The 14940-nt window shown below is 42.6% G+C and overlaps 1 protein-coding gene across 1 annotated transcript in view; it reads left to right on the forward strand.

The window, feature by feature from the left end:
* The window catches only part of ptprsa (protein tyrosine phosphatase receptor type Sa), a 358543-nt gene that overhangs the window by 227896 nt on the left and 115707 nt on the right, over window positions 1-14940 (forward strand). Inside the window, exon 7 of the mRNA XM_036587418.1 lies at window positions 11467-11577. Coding sequence (XP_036443311.1) covers window positions 11467-11577 — 111 coding nt within the window. The remainder of the gene's footprint in view (window positions 1-11466; window positions 11578-14940) is intronic.

Below are 14940 nucleotides of genomic sequence, written 5' to 3' on the forward strand. Positions count from 1 at the left end.
ATTTGTTATTTTTGATTTTCAGTCGTGTCCTTTGATGTCCATGTGTTTGTATGTGCGTACGTGTGTGCCTTTCTGTTTGTTTATCCCTCAGTGTGTGAATTCTCCACTGATTAGGGGAGTGATGAGGGTCCGACAGGCTGGGGGTGATGTGTGTGACATTTGCAGTGTTTGGAGACGGCGCTAATGAGCGCGTGTGGGTGTGTGTGGGTAAAGCGTCCAGCTCTGTCAGGTCTGATGTCCTTTCCCCTTTGCCCGGCCCACTGGCCACATTATGTATGGTAATGTCCCTCGCTGCGGCCCGTAGCTGGCAGACAGCACCGCGCCCAGTGTCGCACAGGCTCGCATAAATTACATTTGATCTCGTCCGGCGCGAGTTCCCAGCTCGGGAAAATAAGGAATAACATTAGAGCTTTGCCGCGCTTCCAAGATGTCCGCTGGCACGCTGCCAGCCAACCGTGTATACGCCTTTCCAAATGCCGTAAAAAAGCCAGCACTAACTTAGGGATATCTCCACTCGGATGGGTTTCAGCACAGCGTCGTTAAATCATTATGACTGTTGTAGTATTAAAATGCAACAAATGTGGTGTTTTAAACCAGCGGCTCTCAAACTGATCCTCAGGGCCCACCAGACTGGAAATGCATAAAGATGGAGCAAAAATGTGGACCATCTGGGGTGCTTTGAGGACTGGTTTGACAACCAGGATTTTAAACCATGTTTATTAGGGCTGCACGATATGCACAAAATATCATATTACAATTATATTGCTGCATATTGGGATATTGATAAGCCTTGCAGTATTAAAACTCATTACTGAACGCATGGAATGCTGATATTGCAGCTTCCTGGCCGCTATTGTGAACGATCAACAATGTATTGTGCAGCACTAATGTTAAATTTAATTAACTGATATTTCTTTTTCAGAGGAAGCAGGTAGGTGTACATTCTCTCACTGTACCTTTTACTTTTTGCTTTGAGTAGGATGAGGCAATCTGTGCCATCATACCATTTGTTTCATTCAAATAAAACCTCATATCTCCATTTTCCAAGTATTTTTTAATACCATTAGAAAACACCACCTGCCCTTTACATTGTTTGAAAGTCTTCGGACGAATGGACCAATAGAAATGGTACAAAACTACTTGGGGCAAAAAATGTCAAATATTATCACTTACATTTGGCAGATGCGTTTATCCAGAGCAACTTACAGTCTAATCATGTCTTTGTGGTAGATGAAGTGAGCATTTGGAGTCTAGCCCAAGGACTCATATTGATATAGTATGGTTTGCCTGCCCTGGTAGGGAATGGAACCCCAGTCTGCTACATAGAGGGCAACAGCATTACCCATGACGCTATAACCAACCAACATCACACATGTACTGCACTGATTCCCAACAGAGCAGTGCAGGAAGCGTCGCAGTGCTACGATAAACACAATGCCGAGTCGCACAACCTCAAGCGCACTTATTCTAAAGCGACCAGCACCAGCATCACTAATGCCTGGCAGAAAGCAGCACATAAATCATATTGTTGCTCACAAAAACGAAAGTGACTTATGAACTCTGTATTTGCATAATGGGATTAGCCTGCCATAGAGGGGATTTTGCCCAGGGCAGACAGTCCAGACTGCAGGCCCAGGCTGTGAAAGACTTTCCGGGATAGGGAGGTACTGTGGCAGCCACTTCAGCTGGAGCTCCACCATAAGAAATACTGAGGAGACTTCAAAGCATGGGAAAGGGACACACCTTTTTAATGCTGTACGCTGGGTCTGCTGAGCTCTGTTAACTTTTACTGAGGGAGGGCTGTAGCTGGTAGTGTTGTTAGGTGTTGTTTTGGGCCTTGTTTCCCCAAAAGCTGTAGGGGGGAACACATTGTATTTGTTTATTGTGGGCTGAGGTGCTGTTTTCAGACACATTTTACTGCTGTTTTTGCGCACAAGGCGCCTCGCTTTTTATGCGTCCTGGATGGCGATCTTTTTGTATGAAGTTCCAGGAGCCCTGGAATAGCCCTAATAGTTTGCTGATGTCTTGGTAGCTAGCTAGCTTAATTTCCCGTTCCACCTTAAATGGTGCAGCAGTTCTGATGCCAGAAGTGCCAGAATGTAACTGCTGCTCTATTTAAGCAAAATTCGAATGGGAAGCTGGTGAGTATCTGACTTCAGCTTCATATCACTGAAGAATTAGGGGTGGGTGATAATAAATAATTGCCCCCCTCTTTGAAAGCGTATGATTCCCTAAATGTAACTAAAGCCCAGCAGTGAGGAGCTGAACTTTACCCTCCTCTGCTGTCACTGCAGAGTCGCCTACAGAGCAGTGCTATTAGCTGTTAATGAAGTAATGCTCTTTTTATTTGAGGGTCCCATTTTGTAGGGAAGATTTCAACCACTACCCCTTTCAACCAGTTCCAAGGGGCAAGGTGATACTCGAAAACAAGGGGTCGGGGTAAAATTGAGAAACAGGATAGGGCCTTAATCTAAGTGTATGCTTTGTTTTCTTCAGTCTTTAGAAAAGTGTGACGCAACCCCCTCCCTTTACAGAAAGGCTATTGTCTTTAGAGGGCAGAGCTGGTATCTCTGAACGCTGTGGGTAGTAGTTAGGCTGATGTTGGCGCTGCCCTGCCTGTAGGCCCTGTGTGTTGGAATAGCTTTCTAAACGGCCTGACGTAGCACACAGGCTACGGTGCACATCACTGATGTGTTTATGAGAGCATTACAAGCCCACAGATGGAACATGACAACAGTTTGCGACGCTGCTGCTGTCACACTTAATGACCTTGGCGCCAAGCGTGCCTGTGCTGGATGTGTACTCATTTGTGTGTGCACGTGTGTTTGTGTGTGTTTGTTTGCTTACAGTTTGAGGACTTAAATGGGGCTTTTTACAAAAGCTTTAGGTTAGGGTTAGAAAATACTTATAACACACGATATATATATATATATATATATATATATATATATATATATTTTGTTTTGTTTTTTTTTACACACCAGTTGCTGAGGTGGAGTTGTGGCTTATTGTGGCTTAATAAGCAGGTCCTGGTTTGAGGCTCGTCATTAGATGGAGGATTTGTGGTGGTATAAAAGGGGAGAAGAGATGGATAGGATAGTGCAGGAGAGGAGCAGGAAGGTTAGAGGAAGGAGAAGAGAGTGGAGGAAGTGATAGAGAGGAGAGAAATGAGAGAAGGAGTGAGGGAGGTGAGGAATATTCCGGCCTTCTTCCTCTCACCCTAATCAGTTCCGCCTATGCAAGAAAAAACAGCCTGCAAAACAAATCAATCACAGGCTCCCAGCGTCCACTAATTGAATTACACAAATGGGAGTGGAGGTGCAGAGCTGCGTGTGTGTGAGGGATATAGGTTGGTTGGTTTTGGCTTGGAGCAGTTACTGGAATTAATCAAGTATGTCATCCTCCAGCCCCACCCCCCCCTGCACCCCACCCCACCTCCCCGCACACACATAGACACACACACCTCTAGAGGACTGTGTAAATGTCAGAGACCACCCTTCGTTTGTTTAATTTCCAGTCTAAGCATCCATTAAGGGCAATTCATTTTTTCAGGAGATATTTCTGAGATCAAATACGATCCGTTTATATAAGGAAGGAGAAAGTCATAGAAAATAAAAAATGGAGTTTAAAACATTAAAAGCTACAGAGAAAATGGGGCTCCTAACAACCACCTGGAAGATCTGGTAGACATCAAAACTGTCCCCATCAGATAAACAGCACTTAAAGCTTTCATCTCTGAGAGAGAGGAGAAAATCAAGCTGCTTCAGATCTGAAAACATCCACAGGTGTTTCTGTCCATCCTTCCACTGTGAGAAGACGACTCAGCGCTGTGGGTCTGAAAGGATGTGTAGCTGATCAAGAAGAACCTCACTGAGAAAAGGAGACGGACACATCAAACAAAGAAGCTGAACGATGGACTGACCACCCCAGAGTCCAGACCTCAACACCACTAAATGTGGTTGATTACTTGGATTGTGAGAAGCAGAAAATGCAAACCAACTTCTAAGACTGAACTTTGGACGTGGGGAGAAATATCCTTGTAGAGTTCTACAGTATTTGCAAATACTGGAAAATATATATTTAGTTGTTGAGGCTTCTGTTTAAATAAATAACTCAAGGGCAGTTTTGACTGGATATTAAATAAATGAAGGGTGGTCACAGTATTTTGAATACCCCTAATACATGTGCTAATATACAGTAAAGGCATTTACAGTAAATGTGATTCTGAGACTTATTGTGTGAAAGTTGTGCAATAATATGTGTATCAGTACTAAATGTATGTTAGATATGAATCACGGTTGAATTATTCATACAAGTATCTGCAACCACATTATGATATTGACAACAGTGATGTCAAACGTTTGGACAGTCGTGATGTCTTAGGCCTTTTCTTTAAATGCATGCTGCTAATTCGACATAGTTTTTTTTTTTTAACGAATCCCAAATTTACAAGGAATCGGCTTTTCTAGCGAGCAGTCCAGTCCCAGTATCTGCAGACGGGAGCGTAATGGCTGCATGTTTTCTGGCGAGCTGCGTCCTCATGTAGAGTTGTGGGTTTTTTCTTCGTACAGCTGGTTTGATCTCTCTGCTAGTGAGGACAATGCTGACTCCTCTATGGCAGCATTTGCTCTTGGATACATATGGCATGCACACGTGTCCCTGAAATCGCTTATTATCTTGGTTATTGTTGTGTTTGTGATAATGGCTCACAGCTGGAGGGTTGGTGTTGGCCTGTCTGGTGCTCTGGTGCTCTGCTGACTGAGCATTTATCTTAAAGAAAATGCAGCGTGCCTTTTATCATATAGCATGCTTTGAGCGCTCCGGCACTTGCAACCGCAAGATAATTTCTCTGCTTTTTTTATTTACTTATTTATATCCGGTCTGAAAACAAGCAAGCTGCGCCTCTGGGTGCGAATTCGCGGAATAAGCCACGGGGCAGCAGGAATTGTGGGAATTCAAAACACAGCCATGCTCTTACACAGCAAATAATAATTAAAAACAGCGGTTTTCGAAAGCGCCAACATCAAAGGCGTTTTGTTTGGACCGCGGCGTGTCGAAAAGTGCCCGGGCGCCACCGACGCAGCGTTTAACTATGCCGCTTTTTAAGCTGGCCGGGGAACTGAATGGTTGGAACGACAAAATTAGATATTTTATTTGAAGGAAGAAGACTGCAAATAAGAGAGAGAGAGAGAGAGAGAGAGGGAGGCTTAACGTCCCCCATCAAGCTAAAGAAAAGGAGAATGCAAATCGGAGGAATACGAATCAGTCCAACAACAAAGAGTTTAGACGGAGAAAAAGGTGGCGAGATGCATGCAAAATCAAGCAGCTGACAAGAAGGCCTCGGTGAGATATAAGATAAGGACGCGCCACGAGGACACTTTAATTAGCTTTGTTAGGTTCCGTTCGCCTCGGCAGCGCCGCGCCACCACCGCAAGGCCTCAGACAGATCCAGACGAATGCAAGTTGAAAAAGAATAAAGTAGCAATATCGCGGCCTCCCAGCTCAGGCATTCCCTGTGTGCTCCGCTGCTCCGGCTTTGAGTGCAGAAAAAGCAGGAAAAGAAAAGAGGAAAACGTAGAAAAATACGTAATGAAGTCAGCAGGGACGGCAGAATCAGCTGATACCGAATGACAAAAGAACATCGCCTAAAAATAGTCTTTGAGTTTTGAATGAGCAGAAAGCGTCAGAGTGTTCGATGCTTACTGGCGAGACTTTAATTGGCTTTTAATTTATTCGCCTCTCTTGTTTGCACGTCCTGCTTAGATTTTCTCGCTGGTGATCTATAGCGGCTCCGCCACAGAGCCATTAGCTGATTAAGAGTGGATGCGGTTTTTAAAACGCCGTCCGAGGCTGGTCACGCAGAGGGCAGAGCAAGACGAATTGGCCGAGAGAGAGAGACAGAAAGAGAGGGAAAGGAGAGGAAGTAGGGCAGGAATGAGTGAGACAGAGTGGGGAAGTAGGCAGAGAGAGAGAGGGGAGGGGAGAGAGAGAAGAGACAGACAGAAAGAGAGGGAGAATAAAGGGAGAGAGGGAGGAGGGAAAAGACCGAGGCAGGGAGGGAGATAAAGAGAGAAAAGGGGTAGAAAGAGAGGGAAAGGAGAGAAGGAGAAAGGGCAAGAAAGAGAGGGTAGAGAGAGAGAGTGGGTGAGAAGGAGAGACAGAAAGAGAGGGGGAGAGAGAGTGGGTAAGAAAGAGAGACAGAAAAAGGGGGAAAGAGAAAGTGGGTGAGAAAGAGAGACAGAAAGAGGGAAGAGAGACCAAAAGAGGGAGGCGAGGTAGAAAAATTGACAGGAGAGGGAGAGAAAGAGGGAAAAGGTTGAGACCGAGGCAGAAAGAGGAGGAAGAGAGGACAAAAGAAGGAGGAGAGGGAGGAAAAGGGAGGATGCCGTGAGACTGAGGCAGAAAGGAAGAGAGAGAAAGAAAGAAAAGAAGTAGAGAGAGACCGAGAGGAAAGGGGAAGAGAGAGAGAGAGACAGAAAAACATAAAGAGAGGGGGAGAGAGAGAGTGAGGGAGAGAGAGACAGAAAGAAAAGGAAAGGGCTAAAGAGAGAGAGAGGACAAAGGGAAAGAGGAGAGAGTAAGAGAGACAATGACCTCTCAAAGAGAGAAGAACGAAGAGGAGAGAGAGAAAGCGAAGTGTCATGCTGTGCCATGGTTTATTTATCAGAGTCCAGATAAATAACATTAAAATTCTGCAATTCAGAGGAAAAGAAAGAAAGAAAGACAGACAGAAAGACAGCAAGCGGAGGGTCAGAATTCAGAATCGTCCGGCCGTCCGAGCCATACATCACAGGTTGTGTAGGAGTGGTGCGCCTGAGATGACTTCAGAGCACACTCCATGCCCACCTGGTGCAGCCGGACCACCCGCAGCGCTCAGCACACATCAAACGATCCTTCCCCCACACACACGCACTCAAACGTGCAGACTCGCCCACCTAAAAGCCCACCTGCTCGTGGCAGGTCAACATGCTATTCTGGCTGCGGCTCCCTGACGGGCGGTGGGTGATTAGAGGTGCGGCAGGAACAGGCAGGTGAAGACTCCAGCCGCTCAGATAAGGCTCTCTCTGACATGTGTCCTTTGAGTGTGAACGAGTGCAAATAGGCATGTGAGAACGCAGCGTGAGCTCTGAGACACCACAGCTGTGCGATATGTCTGTTTCTAATCGCGATACTGGCCTTTACAATACTGATATCGCTGCATTTTTGACCAATCACAGCTCCAGATTGAGTCGATGTTTTGATGAATCAAGGTGTTCCTGCAATCCAACAAAAGTCATTATTTTGGTGCTAATGCAGGTCAACCTTTAAAGCAGGTTCAGACCTAAAACTGGCATTCAGTGTGTTATTTTTCATCTCATGTATCGCAGATTTGCATCCTCAGCCTCATCTGTTCAGTTCAAGATCTTGTCCATCAGTGTTCTCTGACTACAATACCCAGCATGCATCACACTAATACATCATACAGTCATGACTGCTAGTGCAGCCACTGAAGCTGTAAATATAGATGGGACACCATTAGCTGTCTGCCTTCCATATCAAGCCTATTAAGCAGCCCACCCTCCTGTGTCCACCCTAGAGTGCTTGTAGTTTTTCAAAAAGTTCCTCCCACCTTCAAGATGCATCATCAGAAGGGGTTTTCTACTCTTTTAAAGCAAAAAAAATCTCGTTCTAGGCTCCACTAAAGAAGGCGAGTAGGTATGTTTACAACAGAAGTAAAGATGGTTGCATTTTTGTATCTTGACTAATGTGTTCCTGTAATCATTATTCACTAATATAATGCAATATATTTAATTACATTATATATATTTAGTTTATTCAACAGTGCGAGTGATATCATAATCCAAATATGTCAGTGTAATTGCAGTACTTACTGCTTATTACTACACAAACCTCCTCACATTCAACGTCCAGGGACTGTCCAGTCATCTGCTGCAAACACATATTGAAACTTGAATAAACTCCTGTAGAGATAGTCCAAGATTCCAGAGAGATGCACTGCAAAAAATGGTCCTGTCAAGTGAAATGATCTTAAATGTAGTTGATATATCTAATGTTTCCCATTTTAAAATGGTTGTGCACTTATGGTAAGATTATCTAGCTTATTTCTAGAATTTTTTGCTTATTTTATATAATTTAGTAAGTAAAATTAAGTATCTCACTATACAGGCAGGTGGTTTTGCTGGTTTCAAGCACATTTCTTAAAACAATCAAAATGATCTGCCAATATAGTGAGATAATTTTACTTAATAAAGTACCAAACATCTAGAAATAAGGCAAATAATCTTAAATTAAGCTTACAACATTCTCAACAGGAGAAATTAGATTTTTTGCCTAGATTGGAGACATTTTTTGTGTGATCACATGAAACTGAACTCATAAATCATATAGCCTGTGGAGGCTGTTTTCAGTGTAATGAGTCATGCATGATACCAAATTGCCTTGACTGACACCTGTAAGGAAACTACAGCACAAAATGATTGTAGAGTTGTCATCAAATTTTTCACCAATATTGATATAAATTTTTAAAATTCAGTGTCAGACAATCAGAGCAAGCCATTTGACTTTGGTTAGTCCCCGTAGGTTGACTTTTTTTGATCTGGACAACAACAGACGAGCAGCTAACTTACTAAAATACTTAGTCGTGTGCAAAAGTTTGGGCACCCCTGGTCAAATGACGTCTTGTTGATTTTCTGAGTGTAAATATGTTACAGATCCTCTGTAGAGAACACACTTCTGCACATCTGAATGCATGACTACTGTTTATTTGCTGAATTTAATATACTGGGAGGGGACAAAAGTTATCGGATTCTATATATTTTTCCCCCAATATTTTAAACGTGCAATTTTTTGTGGCCCAGTTCTGCTTGACCTCACGTCTTTCGTTTGGACTCAGCACATTCAGTCAAACCCCGTCATCCGTACGGTCGCATCTCCGTGGCGGAACTTCCTGATTTCTAGTCCTTTCTTCCAGCTCCTCATGGTTGCCTTTACCTCCTGGAACACTCCGTGTCAGGTTGTAATGTATGATATACAGAGCAGCGGTGCTGTTATTTTTCCTGCGCGGCCCTGTAGCTCTCTGACACGGGCATTGCTCTCGCTTTCTTGCGGCTGGTTGGAAATAATTCATGCTTTGGGACAGAAGTGTTGAGCACAGCTCCAGCTCACCACAGCACATTGGACATGAACTAATGACCATTCAGTAAACAGTCCGGCCTTGACCTCCTGCTCTCACTGGACTCAGGAGTGTTTCCTTTTTGTGTGGACAGCCGCTGCTGGAATACTGTGAGCTGTAGAGCTGTACGATTCAGGCAAATCAGAACCTGAAAAACAGGTGACCATCGCATAATTGGTTGCTTGCTGGTAGGCCTGCCTGTTTGCAGCTACCCGCTATGATCAGTGTTACAATCATCTACATACATTGTGTCAGAGAAATAGGCCCTTTTCACATTCCCGGCAGTAGTTGTTGCAGGGTAACACTGCTAACACTAGAGCAATAACAGTAACAGCAATGACGAGTGTAGCTTGTACAGCGCAGTCTATCTCAGTTTCAGTGGTCTGTCAGCTGACGATGAGCAGCGGAAAATGAGTTTATTTAACTAATAAAGGAATACTCTTTGTCATATGGAGGAAAAGAACCTCTGTGTCAGTGTTTCACCACTGCTGACCAACGTTAACGTGCAGCTTGTGCTTTAAAGTTGCTGCTGCAGCCGCTTTCAGAGACACAGTTTCCACTTTCTCCCTCAAAAGCTGTCAGTATCTGAGAGAGCGAGTCCTCAGCGTGTGTGCGTGTTTAGCTTTTTGCCAGCTAGTTTATTTTTAGCAACTGCTAGCAGTTGTTATAGCATCTGCAGCTAACATGGCTAATCTAGCGTTTTGGTTATAGTGATTTTCACCTCCATCGATTTATCACTCTGTAAAAAATCAGATTATTCAAATGGTCATGTAAACACCATTCTCCGATCTAGAAATCTGATTAAGAAATCTGATAAAGAGAGCTGTATTTTAGCTCAGTAATCAGAATTCTCAGTGCATGTGAACTCTTACTCTGATTTCTTTCGGATTTCTCAGTCTGCACATGTGTGGAACAGACTGTTGTACCCGAAAATAAGCAAGCAGTTTCGCCGCAAGACGCGGCAAAACACTTTTGGAGCGACGCTGAAACCAACTACATGCTTGACAAAATGAAGGATTTAAATATTCATATTGTAGATTATGTATGTTCATATTTTCAGGTAAAGGCATGAAGTTTGATTTTACATTACGTTTGCGGTGCGTCTTCTTCTGTGAGTTTACTGGCTGGTTGCAAAGCAGAAATCCAATTACTGTCTGACTCATGTAGACCTGGAGTTTTCCATTATCTGATTACCCAAGTGCATATAAAGCGTTGATTGGATTACCGTCAAAATCTGATTTTCTGCAGTTATCAGATTGTTAAGTGCATGTAAACACACTCATTGTTGTGTGTTTGGTTCTCCAACAGTTCTGGACACATCATTGAATTCCAGTCTTGGCAGCTGTGACAAAGATAAAGTGACTCACCTTTCTGTGGTGGCTGAAGTGATACGAACACCTGTATTTCTGAGATTAATAACTTAATAATTAATAACTGTGCATAAGGCAAGAGTGGAACTTGTTTTACTCAGTGTTTTACACACTTCCATTTCTTGTGAAAAGGGCCTATTGGAGTGTCATTGATATATCTAGCATTGGTACATTGTTTGGTAGTGTGCTGTGTTGGCGTGGTATCGGGCAGTGTTGTAACTTTGTCAGCTTTCTTGTGGTAAACTCAGATTTTCACAGCTTTATGGGTTACAAGGACCATCCAATCGCACATCTAGGCCTGTTTTTAGCCTCTGCTGTAGGGTTTACCTCGCTTGTACCATGCTTTGGCTAATGCTGCAAACACTCTATGCCAGCGAACTGCAGTTTACGAACAAGATTTTATGAACTTACCTTGAATTGACAGTGTTAGATCACATCAAAGAAGCAACTTCACAGTGGATGATCATCAAAGATGACCCAGATAAGTACGGTGAAGCTATTCTGTCTTGGACTCCCAGCCATAGATGGACATTTGGGCTACTTGGGAGCTTGATTAGCATTTTTTTAGCTAATTTCAATGCTAACATGAATGCAAAAGATAGTATTGAGTTTCTTACAAAGGAAATCATCAATATTTCACTTACCTTAACCAACGTTTAATGTGTTTTTAGCCTTTACATATCTATATATCCCCTCATCCCCACCCACCCAGTCATCCTGAGATGAGTATATGGTTACATCATTTGCTTTTACACACGAACAGGGCTTTAAGAAATTGATGATGATATACTTCCATTAAAATCCTGTGGCAGCCTTGTCACTTTGGTTTCTCATCACTTCTCTCTCTCTCTCTCTTTCTCTCTCTCTCTCTCTCTCTCTCTCTCTCTCTCTCTCGCTCTCTTTTGGGGCGTGTCCTCCCCGCAGGTGCCCTGCAGATAGAGAACACGGAGGAGACGGATCAGGGGAAGTACGAGTGTGTGGCGTCTAACGTGGAAGGCGTCCGCTACTCTTCCCCTGCCAACCTGTATGTGCGAGGTAGGGAGCAACCTGGCCTCGGAGCCCGGCAAACAGCACCTAAAACCAGTTCCAGTGTGCCGAGGGTGCTAAATCCTACTTTAAAATGCTTGTTTACTCCAAAAAAAAGGCTGTTATCCTGGTAGAAAATAGCCCAGCCTTATGTGCCCTGTGCTATTACTGTCACAGAATTACTTCCTCCTGCTCTGGGCTGCTCTAGACGTCAAAAATGGGGATTGTAGACATGAAAAAAGTTCTCAACATAATCCATATATGAGCATTTTGTGGGCAAAAAGGCCTGCATGGGTATTTTTCTAACAAGCTTTTGCAGGTACAAGAGGATGATGGTAAGTCAAATTCTGATTGGCTGGCAAAGACAACCAATCCAAGTGGTAACTGCCAAAGGTAAAAAAGGTAAAAAACAGTATTGAGGATGATTTTGAATGTGTTTGAATAAGTGTTGCAAAAATCACGCACAGAAACAAATGTGTACAGATGTTTATACGTTGCAAATTCTTCATTTCGCAAGCAAATAAAAAGAGCTCAGCGTGAAAATAAACAGTTGTAGGAAAGAAAACAGTGTGCTAAGAAGAAATGTCTGATACTGTTATTGCTATAAAGACAAGCATGGTTCTTAACGTTAACACAAAGAGGAGACGAATGCCTGGTGAGATGATTTTAATAAATGGAGGCAGATGCCTTTTTTCACATGTAATATTTATTGTGTGAATATTAAAAAAAAAAGAGTTTGTTCCCACTGTGTACCAAATAACTTTGTCTCCCATAAATAATTCAGAGGCCTCTTACATTAAAAAATAGGTCAGAGTTCTGTCTTTTTGTTATTATAGTTATTATTCTGCTTCTACGAGAAGGCTTGTGTAATACTGCCTGCTTCTGTAGTATGAGCTTGAGTAGTGGAACAACATCATTGTCAAGGGCAGCGTTCTAGCTAGGTGTTTCATACAGATAAAAACAGCATCCTAAATCATCATCATAGAGTAAATATTCAATCTATGTCTGTTTTTCTAGTATTATCATGTTCTAAAAGCCTTGAAAGATGATCAGATGTTCAAAATAAAGGTGCCAAAAGGGTTCTTTGGAGCAGTGCCTTAGGAGAACCACATTTTTTCCTTAGGAAACCTTTCGGTGGATGGTTCTTTAGAACAGTGGAGCTTCTGAGGACCTTTATATTGTACCGAAAGGTTCTTTAAACTTGTATCTCATTCACAAAATGGTTCTCCAAAGCAAGTTCTCAAACTGCTCTTGAGGGCCCTGGTCTTTTGGTCCATCTGGAGTTCCTGAGGATTGTTTCGGAACCTCTAGTTTAGAAAGCCATTGTGAGATGTGAGTGTGAAGAACCTTTTTGAAGTTTAAGGAACCTCCATATAATGTAAAGGTTCAGAAATGCTTCTTTAAAGTAGTGGTTCTCAAAACAGTCTTCAGGGCCCTGATCTTCTGGTCCATCTGGGGGCCATGAGGACCATTTGGGAACCACTACCTTAGAGAGCCATTGTGCGAAGAGAGCTTGAAGAACCTTTCTGAAGTTTAAGGAACCTATACCACATGATGGAAAGGTTCTCTAAAGTAGTGGTTCTCAAACTGTTCTTCAGGGCCCTGAGCTTCTGGTCCATCTAAGGTCCCTGAGGACCGTTTGGGAACCACTACTTTAAAGAGGCATTGTGAGACATAAGTGTAAAGAACCTTTTTGAAGTTTAAGGAACCTTCACATAATGTAAAGGTTCAAAAATGGTTCTCCAAAGCGGTGGTTCTCAAACCAGTCTTCAGGGCCACGATCTTCTGGTCCATCAGGGGGCCAATTTGGGGACCTCTGCTTTAGAGAGCCATTGTGATACATGAGCGTGAGGATCCTTTTTGAAGTTTAAGGAACCTCATAATGTAAAGATTCAGAAATGGTTCTCTAAGGCAGTGGTTCTCAAACCAGTCTTCAGGACCCCCACATTCTTGCTTGATCCCAACTTCCAATGCAAACAGCAAAAATGTGGACCATGTTGGAGGCCCTGTGGATTGGTTGGAGAACAACTGCTTTAGAGAACCATTGTGATATGTTCTTCATGCTCACCTTCTTCAAAGTTTAAAGAACCTCCACTTAATGTAAAGGTCCAAGGATGCACCCTTACATCAGTCTAGAACCTTTACATTATATGAAGATTCTTTAAGCATCTAAAAGGCTCTTCAAAGTGCAGAAGTTTTCAAACAGGGTTCTTCAGTAGTTCTTCTGCAGCATCGCTCAAAGAACGCTTAGTGGCACCTGTATTTGAGACCGTAGGTCCTGCAGTGGCGTAAACAGGCGGAACTCATGCTTGCCGGTACTAGTCACTGATTACTGAGTACACGTACTGCATTTAAAGATGTATCGTGTCTTCTTTCTGTTTGTTTTCAAAGCTTGATTCTGATCTTGACTGTATTCAAATGTGTTTTGATTTCTAGAATATTCTGCCTTTGAAATTAACAGCTACAATGGAAAGCTATGCTTTAACATATGCGGCCAAAAACCATGAAGCATTTCTGTAAACGGACAGTCCAAAAAGGGCCCTTAGAAATCTTAGCATGAACATGTTTAGATCCAGTATCATTGTAGCTGCTAAATTTGATAAGTCATGCTTTATTTTTGTGCGGTTTATTTTTTTCTTTGAGTTGTTTCATTGGTTTCTCTTTGTTTCTTTTCTCTTTGTTCTTCTGTTCCTTCAGTTTAAGCAAACGGGCCACCATGGGAGCTTTTTGTTTAGGTGGCTAAAGACGCTGTGATTTTTTTCCATTGTTCTAACGTGCTTAAAATTGACCCCAGTGGACAAGGGCTGTCTTCTAGCAGGCAGCAGGGCTAGCACTGGGGTGAATCGTTTTCATTCTGAGTCAAAACAGGTTAAAAAGCGACAGGCAAAGTCTGTGACGAACTGGGAGTAGACGTTCGAAAAAGAAAAAAAAGGACAAAAACAAAAGCAGAGATAATGCAGCAGCTTAAAAGCCTTGAGGTGGCCTTTTTTACTCTCTCTGTGTTTCCCCTATTTTTCTCTTCTCCTCATGTCATTGTGTTCTGCATCAACCCCTTTACATCCCTCAGAGCTTCGAGAAGGTTGGTGTGTTTTTTCTTTTTTACTTTTTTTTAACCCACATTAAAGACGAAAAGCAAGATGTTTTACATTTTTGAGACTAAGAGATTTATTATTATTTATGACAAGGCTCATTAGCAGTTTGAATGAGCACAAACTAAAATATTCAAAGCCTGCTAAATAGTTATGAATTCCAATTTTAATTTATTTGCAAAAAGAAAAAGATTTAAAAAAAAAAAAAAGTAGAAGTGATAGAAACCCGCAAAGGTCGGGCTTATTTATTTACTTTGGTTTTTCTTTATATTTGAGTTTGCAT

The sequence above is a fragment of the Colossoma macropomum genome, unplaced genomic scaffold (assembly GCF_904425465.1).
Source record: "Colossoma macropomum unplaced genomic scaffold, Colossoma_macropomum, whole genome shotgun sequence".
NCBI lineage: Eukaryota > Metazoa > Chordata > Actinopteri > Characiformes > Serrasalmidae > Colossoma > Colossoma macropomum.